We start from the raw sequence: 26,170 nt of genomic DNA on the forward strand, positions 1-26,170 counted from the left end.
TTTATCATTTTACTTTTGTTTTTCCTCATTATGATCTTCCATATTCTTCTCTCTTTCTTGCTTATGACCTTCTTCTTTCGTCCCTCGCTCACTCTCATCTTTTCTCTCATTGTCACTATTCTCTTTTTTTCTCGTCTACATCCACGTTGATTTTTCTTTCTTTTCTTTTAGGGTACTTCTATTTTTTCGAATTTAACAAACTAACAACTTACTATAGTGTGGTCCACGTTATAATGGCAGTGGATAAAGATAGAAGAATAGTGATGCCGATTCTCTGCATTAATTAATTATATTTCTACACTGTCAAAAACATAATTGACATCGTTGTGGACCTAGAAAAGGATAGTACAACCGGCTTTGTTGAATGATAGACAAGGATAGCAAAACCAAAGTTGATCAGATACTGTCATTATAACGTGGACCTCACTATGGTTCAACAAGTACTTATCACTTGTTTCTATCTCTTTTATTTTATACTGCTCTTTTCTCATGATAATGAGGAAGTGAGTATATTATACTTGCTCATTACTACTAGTAGTTCTGTGAACAGTAGATCTCGCGCTCAGTAAGTTACATTGACCTGTTGTTATGTTTTCTCAAAAATTAATGAATAATTTATCAATTTGAAATGTCTAGAAAAATCCTAAATAAACAGAGCTTTCTGTCCTATCGTACCGTGACGTGTCGTCCCGGAATGTGAGTGTGAGCGCTGTTATCAGGTCTGGCTGCAACTGTCTACAACGTTGATGGAAAGATACAACTTTCAAGATGTTCGATGTTTTTGAACGGGTAGCATTATAGTCCACTAGACTGCTAATTTATGATGAATAATTCTATAGTCTGATTTTTACTCTAATATTGAAGGAGGCTCCTTTTTCCTTTTATACTATCCTTGAAATGCAAAATTTCCAAAAACCTTGTATATACGTCAACGCGCAATCAAAAAAGGAACATACCTGTCAAATTTCATGGAAATCTATTACCGCGTTCCGCCGTAAATGCGCAACATATAAACATTTAAACATTAAGAGAAATGCCAAATCGTCGACTTGAATCTTAGACCTCACTCCGATCGGTCAGTTACTCTCAACTACTTTAATCATCAATCAAAATGTCTCAGTTTTTTATTCTCTTCTTCATATCACCACTCTTTCTTATCAAACATTTTTCATCTTAGATTTTTTTCATATTATCCTCTTCATGAACATTCAAATTTCTTGCTTCTTCATTCTTTTCATAATTTTTCCTTTCTTCCTCTTAAACTCTCTTCTATCCTCAATATTATGTTTCATATTCTACTGTAATTCGTTTCTTCTACTTCCTTGATTGAGGGCGAGCCACAGTAGTCGTTTTTCAGGCGTTTTCAGACGAGTCGACAAGGCAGGAAGCCCTTAGTTTGGTTGTTTTTCAGCTGATTCCTGAACCTCAATCAGCCAATCTGAGAGCTTCCTGCTCTGTCGACTCATCTGAAAACGTCTAAATAATGCCCAATATGGACTCGCCCTTTTAATATCCAATCTTTTCTTGGTGGAAACTTGATTTTTCAGAATTCACCTGAAGGTGAATATTTTTGCTGCCTTACGAGGTTTCACTTCTAAGCCATCGAATTTTTGCTGGCTTACGAGGTTTCACTTCTAAGTCATCGAATTATCTCTTAGGGGTCTTATCAACATCTCACACATTTTTCATTCACCCATTATCCATGTAGAAGCTCAGCTAGACGTAGACATCAACTCCAAGCTAAGGCCCTCAGCAAAAATAGAGTGTTCCCTCTCTGCGTCACATGTATCTCATAACATTTTTATTTCCTTTTGCACCACACTCCACATTACTTGTTCCACTTCTCGTATGATTTTGAAGTTTATTTATACATCTTTCCTTTCCTGAATTTTGACAAGTAGGTCCAAATAGTATTAGGTCCAAAAGGCTATGCTCCTCAACTTTGTGAATAACAACGATATTGTAAATACTAACACGGATAAGATTAACGGTAGTTTAACTGAGAACAGGTGTAGCATTGTAGATATTGCTAGGAAACATGATGGAGATGATGTTGATTTGTTGAATGGTGCAGTTGATGAAACCATCAACAAATCACAGGAAAGTAGCGACAACTTGTTGATCGACATCAACGACACAACAAAGATCGATAGTCCCGTACTGATCGATATCAAGATATCGACTCCCGAAGAAACATCGACTATCGATGCAGAACAACATAACCTCAAAATTGATCCCGAGTTGAGTGAATGCATGTCTAACAAGCAACTAATCGAAGGTGACAGCAATGTCTCCAAATCTTTTTCCCTGAACGATCCTGTCATCCCTGTGTTCAAAGATCCTCTGCCGCCCGCTAGCGACGACTTCGACACGTGGACAACCGTCGCCGAGGCGACAACCGAGGATGTCGTCGAGACAAAACCCGAGGAGGTCGATACGTCACCCGTGATTGTCGAGGATCTGGAAATCAAGAAATCCGAGGATTTGGAAATCAAGGAGTCCGAGGATCTGGAAAACCAGAAATCCGAGGATCAGGAACTGGTGGTTGTCGAGTCGGTGACAACCACTAAGAAGACAGAGTTTGAAACAAAATCGTCGATCATTGAAGCTGTTTCTTGTACCCGGGAGATTGTGATTATTGAGCAGACTTCGACCACAAATGGACCGATATCTGAAGAGACAATAACTGATGAAGCCGACGCATCCTCTGTGTCTGTCCAGCATGTCGTGTGCGAAACTGTTGTTGGCTCTAACAAATCCAAAGATGTTGTGAGTAGTTGTTGTTGTTTTGCTTCTTTTATAGTAGTTTTAACAACATTGTTTATCTATTTCTTTTTATTTGCAAGTTTTCATTTTTATTTGATTGTGCTCTTGTGTTGTTGATTTTTGAAAGTTTCAGGGGTAGCAGAAATTTGAATGAATTGAAAATATCAATTGAAATGATTGATCTGATAAAGTTGCATTGTTGATTTTTGAAAGTTTCAGGGGTAGCAGAAATTTGAATGAATTGAAAATATCAATTGAAATGATTGATACTGATAAAGTTGCAGGTTGTACATCGGTCTGAAGAGAATGGGAACATGTCAAAAATCAGAATTTTTCAGGGGAGAGAAAAAACTGAATACAGATAAAAGTATTGATAATTTCAAGATTGTTTTTCGTCATTAGGGTGCAAACTCTTTTAAGACAACAATTTTAATCCAGTATAAGCACTTATATATGATTCACCCCTTAAAATTGAGTTTTTTCCTTTTACCCATGATGATATTATAAATTATCACTCTTCAACTTTTACAATAAACACCTCAACCGAAAGCAATCTAACCTTAAAAGAACGCATGAATCAAAGGTAACCTAACAATAGCATAAACATCACAACTGACAAACAGTTGATTTTCGAATGTTCGGGGTTGAAAGGAAACATGCCTGTCATGACTAGTTCCATAGCCTCCTCTAATGTATTAGAGGAGGCTATGCTAGTTCCCTTTCACTCCAGTACAGCAAAAATACTAGGCCTATATCTGTTTCTTGTATAAAGAGAATGCTGACATGTTCCCTTTCAACTCCAATCGATGTATCTCACAGTAAACAACTCATTTCAACCATAGGAAAAAAATGAAAAATTTTGACATGTTCCCTTTCTCCTCAGGCCGATTCAATTGCAAATGCTCATTCAAATTTAAGTCGTCATATAAAAACCTTTAAAGTTCAATTGAAATAAATACTTTCACTGAGATGCAAAGAAGCAGATTGTGGATAATTTTGATTGAAAATTTTAGTATCATGGAAAAGAAGTTTCTTAAATTCCCGAATCAAGTTTAAATCACACCTTCATTTCCCAGAAAGGATTTAGAACCAACCAATGAAGCGTTTTTTTAGGTTTGATAATTTCCTGGAATGGTAATTTCTTGATAAAGCAATATCTCTGATACAACTTGAAGGTACTGGAATATAATGTTTTAAGGGATGTATTTAATAGAGAATATGGAAGATAGGTAGTAATTTTCATGATAAAGCAATATCTCTGATAGAATTTGAAGGTACTGGAATAGAATATTTCAAGGGCTAAGCCACATAAAGCGTTTTTCAGACATTTTTGCACTGGCGGCAGACGAATCGGCGGGGCAGGAAGCCCTGATTATCAGCTGATTCTCGAACGCCAACCCAATCAGCTGATAATCTCTCCGGTTGGAGAAAAGCTCTCCAATCAGGATGAAGCTCTCCAATTGGCTGATTATCAGCTGATTCCCGATCAGATGATAATCATTTACACTGATCGGGAATCAGCTGATAATCAGCCAATCGGAGAGTTTCATGCCCTGTCGACTCGACCGCCGCCAGTGCAAAAATGTCTGAAAAACGCTTTATGTGGCTTGGCCCTTAAAATATTCTATTCCAGTACCTTCAAATTCTATCAGAGATATTGCTTTATCATGGAAATTACTACCTATCTTCCATAATTTCTATTAAATACATCCCCTCGTTAGAGAACCTTGTAATATCATTTTCAATAGAAACAGAGCTTGTAATATCATTCTTGTGATATCATCAAGTTTTTCGATTTGTATATCATCAAGCTATCAAAATGAAAATGTTTTCTCAGGAAAACATTTATTTTCTGATCATTACTTTTTGAGATATGAGCGCCTAAAGTTTAATTTTTGGGACAGAACATTTCAAATTCGGTAAGAGATTAATCCATGAGATTTAGAGGATAGATTCTTCATGGTATTGTTGATCTAGTAAAACAAAAATTTTCTGAAAATATCAATTTTTAAGATAGTGATTCAATTTAAAAAAATAACCAAAAATAACTTTTAGTTGAGTTTTTTTTGGTAAATTGAATAACTTTTTCAAAAATTGATATTTTCAGAAAATTTTTGTTCTACTAGATCAACGATACCATGAAGAATCCATCCTCTAAATCTCATGGATTTATATCTTACCGAATTGAAATGTTCTGTCCCAAAAAATTCAAACTTCAGGCGCTCATATCTCAAAAAAGTAATGATCAGAAAAAAAATGTTTTCCGCAGAAAACTTTTTCATTATGATAGCATGATGATATACAAATCGAAAAACTCGATATAAGAGTTACTGTTTCCAAACAACAATTTTCTCTTTCACACATCGTCCATTACAGTCATTACAGTGTGATACAGTAGCCTGTAACTAATAAAGCCTGGAAAAGAAGTACAAAAACCTTTTGTATCTAGGTGTTGAAGCTTGTAATTTGAATCTTCATTAAATCAAAGGAAAGAAATGATAATCTGTTATTCATCTGAAAGTCAATTGAATTGATTGTGTTTTCCTGCATCTTTTCCCTCTAGAGTCAGAGAGAAGCATGAATAATTGATGATTTTAGAAAAGCTCAGACCTCATCCCAGCCTTGATTTTTCCCAGCCTTTTCTCTCAATTAACGATGGGCTCTTGACCGAGTTGGATATACATATCAATCAACCTTGTTATTTTCTTGTAACTTGGAGTGAGAGCTACTGTCATAATATTGGATATCCTTAATGAATGATAGCGATATTCCTAACAAGGACAATATAATTAAATCTTTTATGTATTAATTGTATACTCGCTTTACAAAGGCATTGATAGCCTTAGAACATTTTTCAAATCTCACTTCTGGACAGCTCAACACAAAAGGAAACACGTTTTTTCTGAGTCGTTAATTAAGACTAGTCTTATTCGAAACAGTCTCTCTCACCATCAATGTCTTTGTTTCTTCCTCACTCCTCCCCCCCCCATTGTCTCTGTACTCTCTCTTCAACACCTTTTACATTCGAATATTATCATAATATTAATAGAAGTTTACCACCTGATAGGACCTAAATGAATGAAGCTTTGTTTTATAATCCACTTTTTCTATCAAATTTACTAAAGTTAACTAAGTGAAAAACTAAACTAGTTTGTCTTGGTATTGTATTTGTCTTGTATATCTTATTCTAGAGTTCAATTTAGATTATGAATAATTAGATTGGTTGTATTCGTTCAGAGCGCGAAGCGAGAAGACTGTTAACCCACACCACTAGAGGTATTCATTTTGTTTTCAATTGAATTATTAAGCTGCGTACACATATTCGCGCTTCCAACCAGCACCGAGCACGCTCCTCCCTCGTACCGCCCTCGTACCACCATCGAACCACAGTCGCACCGCCCACGCACCCATCATGAACGTTATGGAAGATGATAGATCTTCTCGCGCTCCCCGGTCGAACCACTGTTGCTCGCCGGTCGATCATCAATCGCTCTGCTGGAGTGACGTTCGGTTGCGGAGCAGAGTGAAAGTCTGTACGCACCTTTAGGGTTATCAATTCTATTGTAAGATACCTATAAGCTACGATAATGAAACAATACATTCGAATGAAAGAGTGGAAAATAATTTCTTCAACTTCCATGAACCTTCATCTAAATAATCAAAATCACTTTAAATAATTCAGTCCAATATATAGTATATATATTTTACAGGGTGTCCCATGAAAGTTATAATAGCTAAAGACCATAGACTGTATACCGGTACATGAAATTTTCAACAAAAATATCGAGAAAAAGTTTCTTACATTGGCCTTTTTTCGAGATATATCGGTTTCTCGATATTTTTGAAAAACGTCAATAACTATTGAAGTATTAGTCGAAATCTAGTTCTAAGGATATGGTTGAAAAGAGGAAGAGATCTCCAACAAGATGCATACAATTTGTTCCTTTGTTTGACGTTTTTGAACATTTTATAAGTGCTTAAAGTTGAAAAAGTGCATTTGTCAACTTAAAAGCAAATTTCCAACGGTTTGAACGCACATTGAAAGTACAAAACCGTCAAACAAAAGGAACAAATTGAATAAATCTTATTGAAATTTCATAATCTTCAACAATCACGTCCTTAGGAATTGAATTTTGACTCATAGTTTTCTAATTTATTTATTTATTTCCATTTATTAAATTTATCCACTATGGAGACAACGGATTTCCCCAAATATGTCACCTTTACAATAAAAATTGTACAGAAACAAATGAAAAAATAAAAATAATACGAACTTATGCAATAATAAATAATACAAACAACAAAAATAGCACCTAATTCAAAAATTGAAAATACAAAGATTTCAAATACTTTTGGAAAAAGTATAAATAAAACATAGAATGGAGAATTCAAAATTCCAAAACTTATAAAAATTAACGAATATAATAACAAATAATGAACAAAGTATGAACTAATTATTGAGGTTTTTAAAAAAAATCAATACAATCAAAAATCAATCAATCAATATCTCAAAAACTAAGGTCGATAAGAAAATCTTCCTGGACTTTTTTTGTTACAAATTTCATGTAGGATCTATGGTATTCGGCCCTTACACCTTTCCTGCGACTCTCTGTTTAACTATAACGAACAACCTTCAAGAAACCTCGAAAGAAACGCAATCAAGATTTAGGACGTGGTGTCAAAAAATCTGATGTGGCGCACTCACACAACTTTCCTTGCCGTTATGAAAATTTATCACCTGACGCTAGTGTTCCCGCGCATCTCAAGTCTACTATCCAAAGATCCAAGCCAGATGGTGACAGGACAATAAGGCTGGAGACACACGAAGTTTGCTATCTCTTCATAGTGAATGATTTAATTGAATCAACAGTTGCCAACAGTGTTTGTAATTGAAATAATAACATTTTCTCGAATTTCGAGCTTATTTTCAATTTTAGGTGAAAATGTTACTGAACATAAATTGTAGAGATTTTCATGCTCAATCTACTCCACTTGATTTTTTTTTTGTTTAATTGTATCTGAAGTCTGATAATTGGGAATCAAAATCGAACTTTGCATAGATGGGGCGGACTCCTGAAATTTTACAGATATGGGACTTGTGGCAGTTGATAGTGCTTATTGATGACTATTTTAGTTATGAATTTGATCAAAATCGTTGGAGCCGTTTCCGAGAAAATCACAAAAAACCCTGTTTTTAACAACATTCTCGCCATTTTAGCCGCCATCTTGAATTGCATTTGATCGAAATTGTTCGTGTCGGATCCTTATAGTGGAAGGACCTCAAGTTCCAAATTTCAAGTCATTCCGTTAATTGGGAGATGAGATATCGTGTACACCGACGCACATACACTCATACACACACACACACACATACACATACAAACCAATACCCAAAAACCACTTTTTTGGAGTCAGGGGACCTTGAAACGTATAGAAATTTAGAAATTGGGGTACCTTAATTTTTTTCGGAAAGCAATACTTTCCTTACTTATGATAATAGGGCAAGGAAAGTAAAAATAGCACCTAATTCAAAAATTGAAAATATAAAGATTTCAAATACTTTTGGAAAAAGTATAAATAAAACATATGGAGAATTCAAAATTCCAAAACTTATAAAAATTAACGAATATAATAACAAAGTATGAACTAATTATTGACGTTTTTAAAAAGTAACGAAAAATCAATACAATCAAAAATCAATATCTCAAAAACTGAGGTTGATAAGAAAATCTTCCTGGACAATTTTTGTAGCAAATTTCATGTAGAATCTATGGTGGTATTCGGCGGTTACGCCTTTCCTGGGAACTATACAGGGAAGGTTACACCTTCACCTGTATAACTATAACAAATTAAATTGAACCTTCGAGAAACCTCGAAAGAAACTCAATCAAGATTTAGGACGTGGTGTCAAAAAAAGGTTGAATACTTGAATTAATGAAGAAATATCATCTATCTCTTTCCTGTATAGGGCTATTTGTAATATAAATATAAAGAAAATAAAAATCTCAGTACCCTTCTTTTAAAATATTTTATCACAACATGTTTCGGTCATTTATGCCATTTTCAAGTGATATGGATTAAATAAATACTACTGGAAGATTCTTATTTTGATCTTCAATTTTTGAAGTATCATCTGTTTTCAAGCTAAGAACAAAGTAGTTTGATCTTTAGAGAATTCTCGTCTTTCACCGGGTTCTTCATTGTAATCTTCAGCTAAGCATCAGTTACCTGCTCAAATTTCCCGTCCAGTGAAGTATTACTCTCAGATACTATTTCTCTGACATTAGAAAGTTTTCAAGCTGAGGAGGATTGTTGAAATTGTTATGCATCTGCTTTTTTGCTCCAGTGAAAGTACTTATCTGCCGTCTCCTCTCACTCTTCGTTGAACTTCTAATTTATTACTTAATTATTCAAAACTATACAAACACTTGTTCACATTTTAGTAGCTGACGTTGAGATTACCACAAAGATCAAACAATATTGATCAGTTTCATTATTCGGGAAAGAAACATTTTTGGGATAACCCTGCTGATTCTCTCCCAATCATTGATTTGATGTTGTGCTTGTATAAATAAATAAATAAATCAAAAATGAATTCATTAATTTGCCAAAAATAAAAAAACGTTATATATAAGTTAAATACAAAATAGATGAAATTAATAAAATAAATATTATTGAAGGTCTATTCAATTTTTTATGTAATATTATAGGTGAACAAATCACTTCAACTCTTTCATAATTTGCAATGATTTATGGATCTATCCAATGTTAAAATAATAATAATGTTGAATGAAAAAGACTAAGAAATTGTCAAAAACCACAGATTTATTGATACTTAGAAAGACCGGTTTCGGTTACTGTATTACACCATTGTCAATCTCTGATAAACTAAAACTAAATACAAGAGCAGCAGAATTTATACTAGTAGGCGAGTACTGCTATTGGTCAAGGGCATGAACGCCTGCCATTGGCCCAGCTAGACAGTCTCCTCTCACTCAACGGTGTGACAAAATGGCTGCTTAAGCAACAGAATCGCCATGATAACAAAATTTACTTTCAGTACAAAATAAGAACCAAGAAAACAAGTGTGAAGATAATAAAACAAATAATAATAATGTCATTATGTAAATTGATATTCAAGTAGTAAGCCATACTCTGGATATCCTTATCACTTTTGGAAAAATATTATCTCTTTTTTATCAATTTTATATTTATTATTGAAGTTGAGTTACACGGTATGTGCCTCGTACATAACAAATTTGTGTTTAAACTATTAATGGATGACTTGTTTTTCAAAAGTCTTGATTTCTTCATAGACTTGGTGGCTAAGTCACAGACAATATTGCTCTATTATCTTGTCTATTATCGTCTATTTTTATATCTTCTTATTTTTATGTACTAATACCCAGAGAGTATAGAATGTAAATTACATTGTTGATACCCACATGCTGATATCAAACCCTAGAACAGTTTTACATGTTTTACAGTTTTCATGTTTTTACAAAAGTTTTACTATTAATCTATCCAAATTTAAAATTTATTGTTTTATTCTAATCTATATTCTCAGATTGTAATTTGGTGTAGAAAATTTAAATGGACATATAACCTATGTATAATATTTGGATAATTTGAAACTAAATTAGGAAATTGAAAAAGTTTTGGGCAATAGTCTGTTTTTTTCTTTTCCGATCATTGTATTGTTTGTGCTAACGTAATAAATAGATAAATAAATAAATAAACAGCCCTAAAAACGAACTCTAAATGTAGAGTTTTATGAGTATATGAAAGGAGACCAACTTTGTATCAAATTACTACAATAGAATCAGTTACAATATCACATTATCAAAAACTATGATTCAATTCAATTCAATTCAAAAAGTTATTTATTTCACAAGTCTTACAAGCAATCACAGTGGTAGCCTACATCATAAAATAATAATACACTTTACAATAAAAATAAGACAATGTTAGCACCATAGAAATGACAGCGATATACTAATATATGAAAATACCCTGAGGTTATAATTTGTCTTTCCACAGTTTCGAGGCGGTTCGTCATGCTAGAGTTTTAGATAAATGAAAAAGAGTTTGTTGTGTCAAGTTGTTTTTTGAGGGTAGTTAATAACATTTGTAAACAAATACCCGTGGAGGCCAGTCTAAAAATGGGATACGCCTTCTGTATACAATGGGTTGGATGCAAACAATATGTTGTTCGTCTACACTCTGCAGGATTAAAATTACACTAAATACTAAAAAAATAATGTATTCTGTGTTATGAGAGTCACTTCAAACTGTCATCATTATTTATAAAAAAACATCTATGTTTCCTATTCGAACAATACTGACAGCGTGAAGTGAATCTCAATTTAGGTTAAAGTATATCACACAAAAGTAACTAAAGTCTTACACAAACGGAGAACGCTTTTTTACTTTCCTTGCCCTATTACCATAGGTAAGGAAAGTATTGCTTTCCAAAAAAAATTAAGGTACCCCAATTTCAAGTTTTCTACACGTTTTAAGGTCCCCTGTGTCCAAAAACATGATTTTTGGGTGTTGGTCTGTGTGTGTGTATGTGTGTGTGTGTGTGTGTATGTGTGTATGTCTGTGAACACGATAACTCCATTCCTAATCAACCGATTGACTTGAAATTTTAAACTTAAGGTCCTTATACCATGAGGATCTGACAATAAGATATTCAATAAAATTGAATTCAAAATGGCGGAAAAAATGGCGCATAATTACTAAAAAACCATGTTTTTCACGGTTTTCTCGAAAACGGCTCTAACGATTTTCTTCAAATTTATACCATGGATAGCTATTTATAAGCCCTATCAACTGACATGAACCTCATTTCTGGGAAAATTGCAGGAGCTCCGTAATATTCTTGAGAAAAATGGCGGATGATTACTAAAAAAAACATGATTTTCACGATTTTCTCAAAAATAACTTGACCGATTTTTTTTTAAATTCATACCCTGTATAGTTATTTATCAGCTCTATCAACTAGCATGAGTCTCCTTTCTGGGAAACTAATGGGGGGTCCACCCCATCCTTGAGAAATGGACTTGGTAACCTCCTTCTCGTGCATGAGGTAGGTAGGTAGCGCAGTTCATAAAAAGAACACATAGTCGAGATATTTCATCTGTAGAACAGCTGTTTTGACGACTTTAAAAAAATGACGACTAAAAAAGTCATCGAATATCACAATTTACACAAAGGAAAAAGTACTCTGAAAACAATTATATATACACATATACAAAAGTCTGATCGTAGTTTCAAATATGAGCAAGGAAAGTTGTGTGAGTGTACCACACCAGATGTTTTATGTTTCATAATCCAATACAGTATACGTACCGTTTCTTATTCAATCAGTTGCTTTATTTCATTGAGATGTATTCAGTTAGGCTGGTTACACACCGATGAGTCAAAATATGACTAGTCACGTTTAGTCACAATACTTCACATGGCTGCTTATGACGCAACACACACTGATTAGTCATTGCAATTAGACATCACTCCATAAGCAGCTATGTGAAGTATTGTGACTAAACATGACTAGTCTTGTCTTGACTAATCGGTGTGTGACCAGCCTTACTATGAACATGAATGTGACGTAATTGTATTATTAATAAAACGAATGATAATACCAAAGACCTTAAAGAGATATAGATCCACAATGCCTATGCCTTCCCAATGATAGCTCTTACTTGAAATTGAAGGCCGCCATTGGGGTATTTTAGCACGAGATATTATATAAATATAATCTGTAATACTATAGATCATAAAGGCATTGGTGGCATTGGTATGTAAAAATCTTATGGGTTGCCCCCTCAATGTCGGATTTCAATTCCAAGTACGACACTAGCGCTGCATGTGAGTCTATGCATCTTTAAGGTCTTTGGATAATACAGTAGAAATTATAGAACTTCCAATTAGGCCTATAATCCATAAATGTAGAACATGAATAACAGACTTGTTCAATGAAATATAAGGTGCCAATTCATATTAGAATCCAGAAATTTGTTTTGTAAAATTAATTCATTTATCTATTTATTCATTCACACAATACATACAATGCCGAATCAGAATACAGTAGAAATTATAGAACTTCCAATTAGGCCTATAATCCATAAATGTAGAACATGAATAACAGACTTGTTCAATGAAATATGAGGTGCTAATTCATATTAGAATCCAGAAATTTGTTTTGTAAAATTAATTCATTTATATATTTATTCATTCATTCACACAATACATACAATGCCGAATGCTGATAGAAATAACAGGTATTAACACTAAAATACATCAAATCTCAATTTAAATTGAACAGTAGTCTTGGAGCCACGTTGAGTTCATGATTAGATTCGTATATAACTTCAGATCCAAAATAACTCTAACTTTGAAAATAATCGAGGACTGAAAATTTTGTAAAGTAATAAACTACAAGACTTAACCTATTTCGTACTATGTGTAACCTCAACTAAATTTGGGAGAGGAAAAGCACAGGGTTACCTTACTTTTTCTCTCCCTATCATTTTGATGATGGACTTATTGTATCAATCAATAAAGAATAATTGACAGAAAAAAATTGAGTCTAAAATAATATTGTAGACAAGCTCATCGTTTAATTTGGCTTGAAATAATAACAATGTTTTGTTTCTCTCTCTTTTAGACTGAGTCTTCGGAATCAGTGATAACCGAGAAGAAGACTGTGAAAAAGAAGAAGAGCAGTGAAGGAGGAGAGACAACTGCAACTAAAACAAAGAAGACTAAGAAAACCAAAAAGTCAGAAGAGAAGGAGAATCACATTTCAGTTGTGAGTTGAACCTCAAAAGAGTTTCCAATCATATTTTTAATTTTATCTGTTTGTAAGCATGGGGTTCTTGTTTTGTGTTGACATTTCTGTATTTTGTTCTTATAGACTTTGTTCTGTATTAATTTCACTTCACGTTAACGCATTTCTGTTGAGTCCTGAAATTCCTAATCACTGATAAAATCATTGGAAAATTCCAATTCAATTGAAAATACTTCAATTTTCATTGGTAGTTCTTCCATCTTTATCATTTTGTAAGTTATCACCATTCCCAGAAAAGCCCTGCACACACACATCGATTTTTGTTCGTAGGATATTTTGCCGTCCTTATAAATTCTATTAGATTAAACAGATGATTTCAAACAGACGATGTCTGTCAAGTTCCGTTTAATCTGATAGAATTCATAAGGACGACTAAATATCCTACGAAAAAAATTGATGTGTGTGTGCGGGGCTTAATGTTTCTCATCCAGCTCGATTATATGCATAATGGGGAATATTAAGGTGACAATTGCATTTTAGAAATAAAATTGACAAATCATTTATTTATCAAGAAAACATTGGAATGTTCCATTTTGTTCCTAGTACAGTATTACATGTGTGGTCTCTCGCTGGTAAAACATATTTTTCTTGTAATACATTTTAGCAAAATAATTTTATAGGTAATTTCCTGATCCAAACCATTTCAAAAATTTAATGAACTTGGAAGTTTTTCAAGTAGCTGTGATCAGTAAATTAGAAAACAGATACTCATCATCAATTAATCCACAATTCGACCACATTATTTCATTTTAAGCAAATCAAAATATGAGTATCACTTGCCACTTACAGAATCGTATCATATTGAATTAAATCCACATATTTAAACACCAATATTCTCCTCAAGAACTCGAGTGTCAATATATTTTTACGTTGATCCTTTCAGCAAATCAAGTCATTCATTACATCTCCGTAGGTATTAACATAGAGAAACAATAGCGTAAGTAGATGTCCCATGGTATAGGGAGTTTATGTCGTAACTTTTACTCAAGCCGATTACTGTCGATTGTTGTCGATTTTTACTGTTTTGTTGGGGTGAGAGTGTATGAACGGCACAGTATGAGAGACTACCAGTGTCACACAGCTTCAAGGGAAAGAACTACGTGGACTATTGTCAATTTTCACTGTATTGTTGGGGTGAGAGTGTATGAACGGCACAGTATGAGATCCTACCAGTGTCACACAGCTTTAAGGGAGAGAACTACGTGGACTATCGGCTTGAGATGACAGTAAAAGTTACGACATAAACTCCCTATACCATGGGGTATCTACTTACGCTATTGTTCCTCTATGGTATTAATCATTCAAATTAATTCGCCACCCTACAATTTATCAATTTATCAGATAAATCCTTATTCTAAGTCTAGTACAACAAGATTTCAATTATTATACTATTTTGGAAGTTCACGTTTTGTATTTCCGTTTTCAAAAATTAATATATTATTTGTTTATTATTATTATTATTATTTTATTATTATTATTATTTTTCATCCACTGACCTCCTATAAAAGGAGTATTTGGACTTGTCAATGTCGTAAGTCAATAAAATACAGAACATAAATACATAAATGATAAGTCAATATATTTTTTTTCTCTCCAAACCTTATCTCGACGCTCGTAGTTTAGAACATAAATAGGCACATGAAAAGTCAATACATTTTTTTTCTTTTCTCTCTAAACCCCATTTCGACACTCGTAGTACTCTCTGAACTCTTCATTTGAGTACGCGCATATGGACAGCAGCTCCTTCTTCAATTGATCTCTGAATTTTGTACCAGTCATTTCTTTTATATGAGCTGGCAATAAATTATACAACTGAATACCATCGAAAAATACAACGAAAAACCTCGCTCATACATGGTTGTCTGGTGTGTGTCGTCTCTTAGGTTGTTCCTATATCTTGTTGGGTATCGTTTCTAAATGTCATATTTATCAGAACTCCTCATCCTACCAGATCCTAGTACAATATTATTTGTATTTTCGTAGTTTTTTTGGAAGTATCCTGTTTTTGAGTTTTGTTTTAAAAACTTATTTGTATGTTTGTTGCATCTAAATGCATGTGTCTGTGTTGATTGAGTGTGCTTACGTGTTGTATTCTGTCTCTGTCACTTGAAGGTAATACATAAACCAATCACCAATGGCTATTCAACATTACCAAATTACACAAAACAAAACTCAAACAAGTCGCTCTCTCTCTCACCAACGTCTTCACCTTCCATCACCTTTGTCGAGGAGGATGATCTATCCAACGTGTGTGTTCGCGATTTGGTAAGTTCACTTTCATTGTAATTTATTATTGAATTCTGTAGATAATTTAATTTAATATTTTGATTAGAGCTGGGTTTTCGTTTATGCATAAATGCAGTCGACGACCAAGACAGGGTAAGAATCTCAGATTTTTTAGATTTCAATTTTTTTAAATAAAATAAAAGATTATGTTCAATTATGTTTTAATTGGGGATGTTGAGTTTATACTTTTTATACTTTAAAATGACAATATGTTGATATTATTGGAAATGTTTTGATTCTTGAATAATAAACACAAATAATGAATACTTTGTGCAACTAGTGCGCAAAGTGACAGTTTGCTGCACTGAAAGAAACGTTTACGCACGAGCACGAGCCGTAGGCGAGTGCGGAATGGTTTCTTGAGTGCAGCAGAGGAACTTTGCACACGTATTTCACATTAAATTTTTTCTACAGTTACCATTGAATATGAGAAGTGGTTGATCATGGGTAAAATGATGGCTGAAATCCATCAAATGTTTGTCTGTATAACTTTGTTATTAATAACAACTTTAATTTAGTTTAAACTTGATAACCCAATTGAAAATCAATAATTGATAATTTATTCAAATTGAAAATTAAATTAACCCAATTAATTTGAAAATTTGAATAATTTTGAGTAAATCTTAATTTTTAAATAATTTTTCAACCAATCAACCAATGAAAAAAATATTATTTGAAATAATGAATAATATTAAAAATGTATAATTTAATTAGTTCTCATTTTCATTCATTTGTAAATCAGAAAAAAATATAGATAGAACAAATTCGCATTCAAAATACACGCCAACAATGTCGACAGCTGATTGGGATGGCTGCAAGATAATACACAAAGTATCAAGAGTACGCAAAGTAATACTTTGCGCACTAGAGCGGAAAAGTGATTCATGCGTTCTGTAATCAGTGCAGGAATGGTCACTTTTCAAGGTAACTGTAGGAAAAAAGTTATTTGATCATCTTTACTAGCACACTTGAAATTTGAACAATATGAATGTCAACAATGCTTGTCGTCGATTGCGGAAATTTACGCACAAACGAAAATGCACCTTAATGTTAATTGCTTTTCGTGACTTTTTTTGTAGATTTGTTATTCCAGATATTTTTGGAAACTATATGTTGTAAAATCTTAATCAATTTACACTAGAAACCTAATTATTGTGTGACTCTCCCTTATCAAGGTAATGAATGAAACAGGCTCAGATATTGTCCATTCATACCAGCTTAGATCACTTTACATCTTATCTAATATACGCACACAATATATCACCTTGAAGACTGAATGAAGAGAATCTGATAATTCAAGAACAAATAGAGAATCAATTTCAAAGTAAGTCAATAGAAGAATATATCACTTATATAATATCTGTTTTATTCATCACCTTGAATTGTTTTTCTGTAGATTGTCAGTAGTGGCTATTATTTGTGGATTATTGATATCAAATAGGGTTATGCACTAGATTACATCATTTCATATTAGGGTTTTTTATTCCATGTATTATAAATCTTTCTGTTCATTGCCTATGTCATTAATGTCTGGTAGTATGGTGGTGATATGGAATCAGATATCAGATAATAATTTGATCTTGATGTTCTTTACCGGTAATCTATTTTTATTGAATATCATATATGCAAATGATCAGTTAACAAAAATATCTACTTTCCTTTCAACTGTTCCATAACATTTTTCTGTTTGTGGATTCTAAACCCCTTCATGTTTCAAATATGGTGTCTTACTGTTACCACTCGTAATATAAGATTTATTATTTATTTATTTATCACATTGTGTACAAATATTTAACATGAGGAAAGGCACAACAGGCTCATGCCCAAAACTGCCCCATTTCCAATTTATACTGTTCTGTCCAAATCAAAATGTTGGTTATGTCATTTTCACATTATAATTTTAGTTCGTAATTATGTAGATCAGTTCAATTTCTATTACTATAGAAAGCATTCAACCAACGATATTAGGAGGTTCGATAAATTTGGTCTTCGCAATTTTTCCATTAGGCTACTAATTATATTTTCTCACCTTCGAATATCGAACTCCAATGATTCACATAATTGTGGTCTATTGTGAATCTCATGACATCATGGAGCTTAATGACGTGTCGGATGGACACGTTAAGCCGTCGGTCCCGGCTGCCTAAAAAGCAGTCGTTAGGTCATGTCAGAGGCCCTGAAATTGATCAGCTGCGACCTGAAAACTCTGACACCAGACCTGAGCCAGCCAGGTCACTCGATATTATTATTATTATGGAGCTTAATGGATTTATACATTGAATTTAAATATGTTCACACCTTTGCCATCGTAAGGACGTTTTGCAACTCTTACAACCTTATTACTTCTTAAGAGAAGTTGATAATATTGAGTTGTCAATTAGCTATAACTATTTAAACAACATAGTATTATATGTTGCCAAATTTATTGAAATTACTTTCTTGAATCAGACAGTAAAATCCAGCAATTTTTTGAATCAGACATTAGAGTTCAGCAGGCTTATACGAGGGTCGTTCCAGAATTAAGTTGCACTATTTTGTTATATCTCTGTACAAGCTATGTTATCACAGCTTATGCTTCCCCTATAATATAATATAAAAATATCAATCATATTTCACTGATGTCAAGTTTACAAAATAATTCTTTTGGAGTATAAGATGCTCGTCTATATTATATACTAGCAGGTAACCCGTGCTTCGCAAGGGTTTTTTTTTTGAAACTTGACGTAATTAAATCTAGAAGAATTGAAAATAGGCCTATAAGAATCCTCGGTTGATCAAGAATTTATAAGCAGCATTTCAAGTAAATCAGTCCAGTAGTTCAGACGTGATAATGCGTCAAACATAATTTTCTTATCCTCTACACGTGTTTAAGCCAGTTCTTCCATTTATTATAGTATAGAAGATGATAGATTATCCTTAAGAAAATTTGTTAGTGAATTTCTCATTTCAATTTTCTTTTAATAAATCTATTAAACAGATTTATTATACTCATTGAATCTCCCAAATATATTACACCTCGCAATTTATATACTAACTGTATAATTTCGTTAAATATTGTAGGCTAGGAGTGATAAATGCTCATTAAATAAATCTCCCAAATATACTAAGCCTTTCAATTTATTTATTCACTGTTAAGTTCGTGAAATGTTAGAATGATTTATCGAGGTGTCGGACTGTTGAATAATCATCAAATGCAGGCATGACATGCACAGCGAGCTATCAGACTGTTTCTCTTATCTTTGGCACTTGAAAATTTGTAGGTGAAATCGATATTAGTTCGGTATTTTTCACAACTCAGTCAACAACTTTTTTCCAATTTCTGTGCGCTTGATCAAACAACACCATGTTTGTCTTTCCTTGTTTGAATTTTCCGATAATATTCTAGGTCTATCGGTAGTTTTTGAGAATAATACTATGATCATACTTGTTCCATTAGTTGTATTTTCTTTAAGACGTTTGTTGTTGTGGTATAGGCAAAATGATGCAAATTTTAATTTCGATCCAAAAGTGGTGAATGGAGTTGAAGAGGATCTCAATGTTCGTTGAGTACATAATAAAATCAGTAGAATTTTTATTCTTGAATGGCATTTTGTTCAGAAAGCCGTGTTCATTAATGTCGATAGATAAATTAGGTTGTATAATATTATGTGATAATTCCAAAACTTTATGACATTTTGTTCAGAAAGCCGTGTTTATTAATGTTGTTAAATAAATTGGAATGTATAATATTATGTGATAATTCCCAAACTTTATGGATTTCAATGTTTGTAACTGAATTAATTTTGTGTGGCAATCAATCTCGGAATCATCACTTCATGTTATAATAGGCCTATATAAGTTTTGCATTAGAATTGGAACCGTTTTGGGTTTGAGCCAGTGGTACTTCTCTAAAAGTTGTGTAATATAAATAATTGGATAAATGGAATGATGTGAAAAATAAGATACCCAATTCAATTTTATCTATATTTTATCATTCATGAAACCATCTCTGGTGGAATTTATCTCTTAAAATTTCATTTCCAATGCTTAACTCTGTGTGACATCATTGTATGAAATCATTGTCTTTTAACAACATATTATTTCATCTAAGATTATATTGTCTCATCAATTAGAATCCTGGTAATCATTGTATTTATTGATTTTACTTTTTATGTCGAGCCAGTAGGAAGCTATCTATTAAAATTGTTTGAAGAAGTTGTGCAACTTTTATTATTGAAATTTTAATAATAGAACTTGATCTCCAATATCACCATTATAATTATTTTCAAAGTTAACATTATTTTTGGTGAAGCAATTGTAAATCTTCTCATTGTAGTAGTATAGGTAGTTATTTTGCTTTAAAATTATCATTTTCATGTCATAAATAGTAGCCCAGCATATTCTCATCCCTAGGCGTAGTAACTTATTCCTTAGCATAGCATTTTTTGTTTATTAATGTTTTTTTGTTTGCTTTTCTGTGATTTTATTTCAACAAGCATGTTTAGAAATGTTTGTTTGTGTGTTTGGTGTGATTAGAAGCAGACATATTGTAGTGAGGCAGCCAAAACTTTGTCAAAAGTAACTAAACCCTGTGAAGAACCTGTGACTGCTCCTGTGCCCATAAAAGAACTGGTATGTTTCTGTTTGGTTTTTGTTCATTCATTTAATCTTATTTTGGTCTATAGTAATTCATAGTAAGTAATCTTAAATCTTTAATCATAGTAAGTACGGTAATTCATGTTTGATGTGTTTAGTAATTGAATAGTGAACAGCATATTAGTATCATTAATTTGTTGGTTATGTTTCAATTTCAAATAAATCAATGAACTTAAGCTGGGTTTACACCAAAGTTATTAACAAAATGTTAATAACTTAATCCTTATAGATTCTATTAGATTAAACGGAGCTTGACACAACACATATGTTCATCATGTGTATGATAAGTTATGTTTAATCTAATAGAATCTATAAGGATTAAGTTATAAAAATTTTGTTAATAACTTTGGTGTAAACCCAGCTTTAATTGTTTACTGTATTAGATTGGTCTGTTTTTAAAATATTGGTCTGTTTACTGTATTAAATTGGTCTGTTTTTAAAATATTGGTCCGTTTACTGTATTAGATTGGTCTGTTTTTAAAATATTGGTCTGTTTACTGTATTAAATTGGTCTGTTTTTAAAATAGTCTAACAGTAATATATTCTAATCAGTCCAGGTTCAGAATAATCAATACCATTTTATTTAAACCGTTGAAATCTAACTTTACGTTTCATGTACTCTACTAACTCACTCAATGTTGTACCTTGCTTTACCGTTGTACAACTCTCTTTTTCAACTGTTTTTATTCAGTTGAAAAGTTTCGACTTCACAATAATATGCTATTAAAACTGTACTATTTTATAAACTCAATTTTCTTTTATAATTATTATATTTCTAGTTTCATTAACATTATAACTGTTCCATCTTCACTACATTTCCTATTTCAATCAATCTACGATTTCCTATCGGTTATTGAGTTTTACTTTTAGACAATTAGCTTAGGTTGATATTATTTATAGGTAATGCTGGCAGTTTAAAGTTAAACTTACTATGGATCATTTTCAAATTAATAAACTCTCAAAGTATAATGTATAAAATGTTCTCTATGATACTGTGGTAGCGTAGTATGTTTAGCATAGTAAACTGTGGTAGCATATTATGCTACTGTGGTAGCATAATATGATAAAAAATATTACCTTCTACATTAATTTGTTTCCAAAGATCCTGCTAATTTTTATATGAGAGGATGAATGAACTTGAATAAAAAAAATTCTACCACTTTCATTTTCATTATAAAACAAGTAGCTTATTGAAAGATAGAGTAGAATCAAATTTTGATGAGTACTTGATAAAGCTATAAGTGTAATTTTACTAACCGTAGATTATCATCGAATAATTTTTTTTAAATGAACCAGAAGTTCAATGCCGTTCTCAACTTCAACCTACTCGTTACGCTTGAATCAGTGACCACCATAAACTTGATACTTTCTAGCTATTCTTTAATTCATTTATTCCGTCTATTACTATAATAATGAACTAGGAAGTAGTGTTAATTTCTAAGCAGGCTGTAGATGCTGTAAGAAGATTATATGAATGGAAAGCATCCGTATGGTAATAATAAATTGAATGGATTCTAATTATAGCCTCTGGGAGCAACCAGAGCATATCTTTACTGTGTTCATTATTCTCCAGAACTTTCAATTGGAAACTGAGAAGGAATCAGTTGTGGTCGAACACTGCTATGGTGGATATCTTTCAGTTGTTAAATTTCTAACATACTTGACATGTTTTTATCAGTTATTGATCTCAAAAATAACCCCTAGAATGGATTTCACCAATAATAATTTTTGTTACATAATCCTCTGTTTATCTTACGCAATTTTCTATGTTATCTACCTAGTTTTGCCTCCAATTTACTATACAGTTTTGTTTCTACCTTTGCTTGACATCTTTCAAATCGAACATTTCAATGCATTTTGGTTTAATTGTTTGTATAACTTTTTCGATAACATTTTTGCTTTTGTTTCGTTACTTTTGCATGCTCATTTTGTGCTTGTTGTTTGCAAAAATTGTGACCGCCTTCAGAGGAGGAGCTTTGGAGATTTGCACAAGGCGTGCGAAAATGCGGAGCTCACTACTCCCGAACCACCCGCCATTAATAACTCACAGGTAAGATTTTCATTTTCAAACTATTTGCTTATTAATCTTTAATATTCAATTCCCTCTTCTTATCATGCAAGTTAATTTGATTACCCACCAATACAATAGGCTACAGGTTTTAGTTCCTGGTGTTATTAAATATGTATATCTCAAATACACAATGCCGGTTGAAATTATAGAAATTGATATTGGAACATGTATTGGCATTGTGTGGGTGACATGTGCTCAACCGCATATTAGCTCAATACTTTTTATATCAACTGATATTAAGATATCTATCACCCAAACCACAAACCGTTCAGGGGCGAGGCGTGACTTTTTGGCTCAGTCATCTCCATGAACAATTCAGTTGAAAGTTTGAATGAAAGCTGCACCCCCTCCCCTACTTTAAATATAATGTCTCATTTTGGACAATTATTTATCGAGAAAGATGACATCTAGTATAAGAAAAGACTTACTATTCAAAATCCTAGAGTTGAAAAGTCTAGAGCTTGGCCAAATCTCAAGCTCGGAAACTGGCCTTCAAATTAATTGAAAAAATTGAAATGAAATTCTTTATTGATTCATACAACAAGTACATCATCAAAAATGACAGGGAGAGAAAAAATAAGGTAACCTTGTGCTATTCCTCTTGCAAATTCAGATAAGGTTTCAATTAGTCCGTAATAGATAAAGTCTTGTAGTTGTTCACTTTACTAAATTTTCAGTTCTTAATTATTTTCACAAAGTAGATTTTTAAATTGAGATGCTTCAAAACCAACCATAGAAAAAAAAGTATTATTATAATTATTATCAATAACAAATTGCAAACAAAATAATTATCGTACGGTTTGCAACACTGGCGCGGAACAGTGGAATCGCAGAAAATAGCGATGTCTTTGACCGTTTACTCTACCATGGAGAGGGAGAGTGATGATGCAGAAGAGTGGTGGTAACCAATGCTAAATAGCATTACTGGAATCGCAGATTTTTGAGAATCACATTGAACGGATGGAACAGTAGTTTACTTTATTCAAGCTTGGCGCGCTCGCAAAAAAAACGTTTCTCTTTTGGTTTCTTCACCATTTTTGTATTTATTTTAAATATTTTCAATAAAATAATATACACATTACATATCAATTTCTGTCCAGTCATCGGCGAATCCAGAGATGACCGGACGCCTCGCCTCTGAAACCGTTCATAATAATTTCTAGTTGCCGTATTGAAGAAGATGTTTTAATGCAGACTGTGAATAAGGTTAATATAAAAAATTATCAAATGAAAAAACTAGGTAGTGATAAGAGAGCAAGACTTACTGTTATCCTGTGTCTTTTGTTACACACTAGACTTCATTTAACTCTCTTAGCAATAATCTTCCGTAAAATGTACGGCAACACGTCGATGTTTAAAACATCGATGTTTAAAAACATCGATGTTTACTGTTCGATGTTTTTCACTTATCGATGTTTAGGAGAAAAAACATCGATGTTCAAAACATCGATGTTTTGTCTTTCGATACCCATCCCTACTTAGCATCTACTCTCCATGAAGACTTTTTTATTTGTACCGGGCTGATCTAGACTGAAATCCGGCATAATATTAGGTTAAAAGCATATGAAAACCAACTATAAAGATCCTATTTATGAACGTCTCTCGAGGACTTCTGAGATAAGCATTCGTATGCTTCGTAAAATAATCAGAATTTTGTTAAAGCAGCTACTAGAATTATTGTGATTTGTTCTTGTTATTGGTTACTATAGTGAGGTCCACGTTATAATGGCAGTGTTTGATTAGCAATGGTATTGCTATCCTTGTCTATCATTCAACAAAGCAATCTCTTTCTCGCTTTGCTCTGTTGCCAGATCGTCTTTTAAAAATGTAATAATTAACAAAATATTTCATCTTAATTATGAAATTATTGGAAAATAAATTTCTTTCTTAATAAAATATTGTAATTGATTATTTTAAACGAGAATGAACAGTTAATATTACATTAATAAACCTGTATCAGCTACCGACTATTTGACCGAAGGCATTGACAAGAAAAAGGCTCGGCAACGTTGTTCTCCTATCTTTCTCCACTGCCATTATAATGACGTGCACCTCACTATAGGCAACCAAAGTGTGCTTGACTAAGATAGTTGTTGAGAACAGTTTATGAACACTGTTCTAAATCATATTATGCTTGTGGAATGCTTTATAATACTTAACATCACTTGGGACTGTATGTACTATCTCAGTATAACGCTATAAGAATATATTCATTTATCATCTTCAAATTAAATTAATATTTTATCCATCAAGTAAATTCTGGAAGAATGAAAAGACTATTGTCGAACTTTATTATTTGAAGTCGAGATACCGTTCTTGGTTGTTAAGCCGTGTCCACACTGAACAAATGTTTGACAAACATGTTTGTTGAAAAGTTTGTGCAAATTTTATTATGTTTGACAAACAATGTTTGCCCGAAGCCAAACACGTGTGGACGCGTCACCAAACAAAATATTTGTAAGTGGGAAGAACAGGTTTTATGTTTTACAGCTGTCAATCCTGAAAATGTTTGGAAAAACAGTAATTTTTTGTTTGACAAACAACGACTGTCCAAACTTTTTAAAATGTTTGTCCCAGAGCTCCTCAACAAATATGTTTGCCGAACATTTGTTCAGTGTGGACACGCTTTAGGCCATTATCAATATCTGGTAAAATGAAAAAATAAAAAAAGGAAATTATCATTGTTTCATACAAAGCGAGGATCATAATGTGTTTAATTCAGAGCTTAAACCAACAGCTGATGTATCTCCATTCAAACTGAAATAATGATAATTTTTTGTGCAAGATACCGGTTTCGTTTTTCACACCTATCAATCTCGGGTAAACTGAAACAAGATGGAGAAAATAAATAAATTATTATTGCTTCATACGAAGTGAGGATCATAATGCAAGGAGGATCATAATCTGTTACTGTATATTCCGAGTTTCAACCAACAGCTGATCTATATCTTCATTCAAACTGAAATGGTACATGCAATCCTTATTCTAGTAATTATTGTGATAAGCATAAGTGAGAGGTTTGTATGAGCGGGTTGTCTATCTCCTCTCTCTCTCGCGCTTCTGCTAGCCTATTAGTAATTTTAGTGGAATCGCTTTGATTGATTAACAATGCATGATGTTGCCAATTATTCCGATTTAGAAAGCTCGCTCGCTGGGTGATTTGCGCCGCCTGTCTGAGGTGCCTGCAAAACTGTCTATCCATACCGGGGTCTCGGTCAAAGCTTTGGTGAGTCTACTCTAGTGTTTTGTCTTCTATCCAACTTGTAGATTCCAGCTCTGGAGAAAAAGTAGTAAAGATTCAAACAGATTGTGTCGATCGGTGCAAGTTAGGTAAAGTTATAACAAAATTTAGATGGATTAGAAACTAATACGGTCAATTGTCGAAGGTATAAAATGGGAATCTATGGAATGGGGAGTCAAAAAGACGAAATTGAACAGATTGTGTCCATCGGTGCAAGTTAGGTAGAGTTCTAACAAAATTTAGATGGATTAGAAACTAATATGTGCTGTCAATTGTCAAAGGTATAAAATGGGACCCTAATGGGTAGTCAAATGTA

At 32.9% G+C, this 26,170-nt stretch overlaps 1 protein-coding gene across 38 annotated transcripts in view; it reads left to right on the forward strand.

Moving 5' to 3' along the window:
* Window positions 1-1,720: 1,720 nt before the first annotated feature.
* The window catches only part of LOC111050753 (LIM domain and actin-binding protein 1), an 87,386-nt gene continuing 62,936 nt past the window's right edge, over window positions 1,721-26,170 (forward strand). For 17 of the 38 annotated variants that reach the window (XM_039431688.1, XM_039431697.1, XM_039431689.1 and 14 more), the window contains exons 1-6: window positions 1,721-2,769; window positions 13,439-13,582; window positions 15,734-15,886; window positions 20,423-20,518; window positions 22,509-22,592; window positions 25,753-25,839. In XM_039431688.1, the coding sequence (XP_039287622.1) occupies window positions 1,930-2,769; window positions 13,439-13,582; window positions 15,734-15,886; window positions 20,423-20,518; window positions 22,509-22,592; window positions 25,753-25,839 (1,404 nt within the window). In that variant the 5' untranslated portion in view covers window positions 1,721-1,929. Of the gene's footprint in view, window positions 2,770-13,438; window positions 13,583-15,733; window positions 15,887-19,218; window positions 19,445-20,422; window positions 20,519-22,508; window positions 22,593-25,752; window positions 25,840-26,170 lie in introns of those variants that run through there. The other 21 variants (XM_039431692.1, XM_039431698.1, XM_039431703.1 and 18 more) reach the window with 8 other exon arrangements.

This window comes from Nilaparvata lugens, chromosome 6 (genome assembly GCF_014356525.2).
Source record: "Nilaparvata lugens isolate BPH chromosome 6, ASM1435652v1, whole genome shotgun sequence".
NCBI lineage: Eukaryota > Metazoa > Arthropoda > Insecta > Hemiptera > Delphacidae > Nilaparvata > Nilaparvata lugens.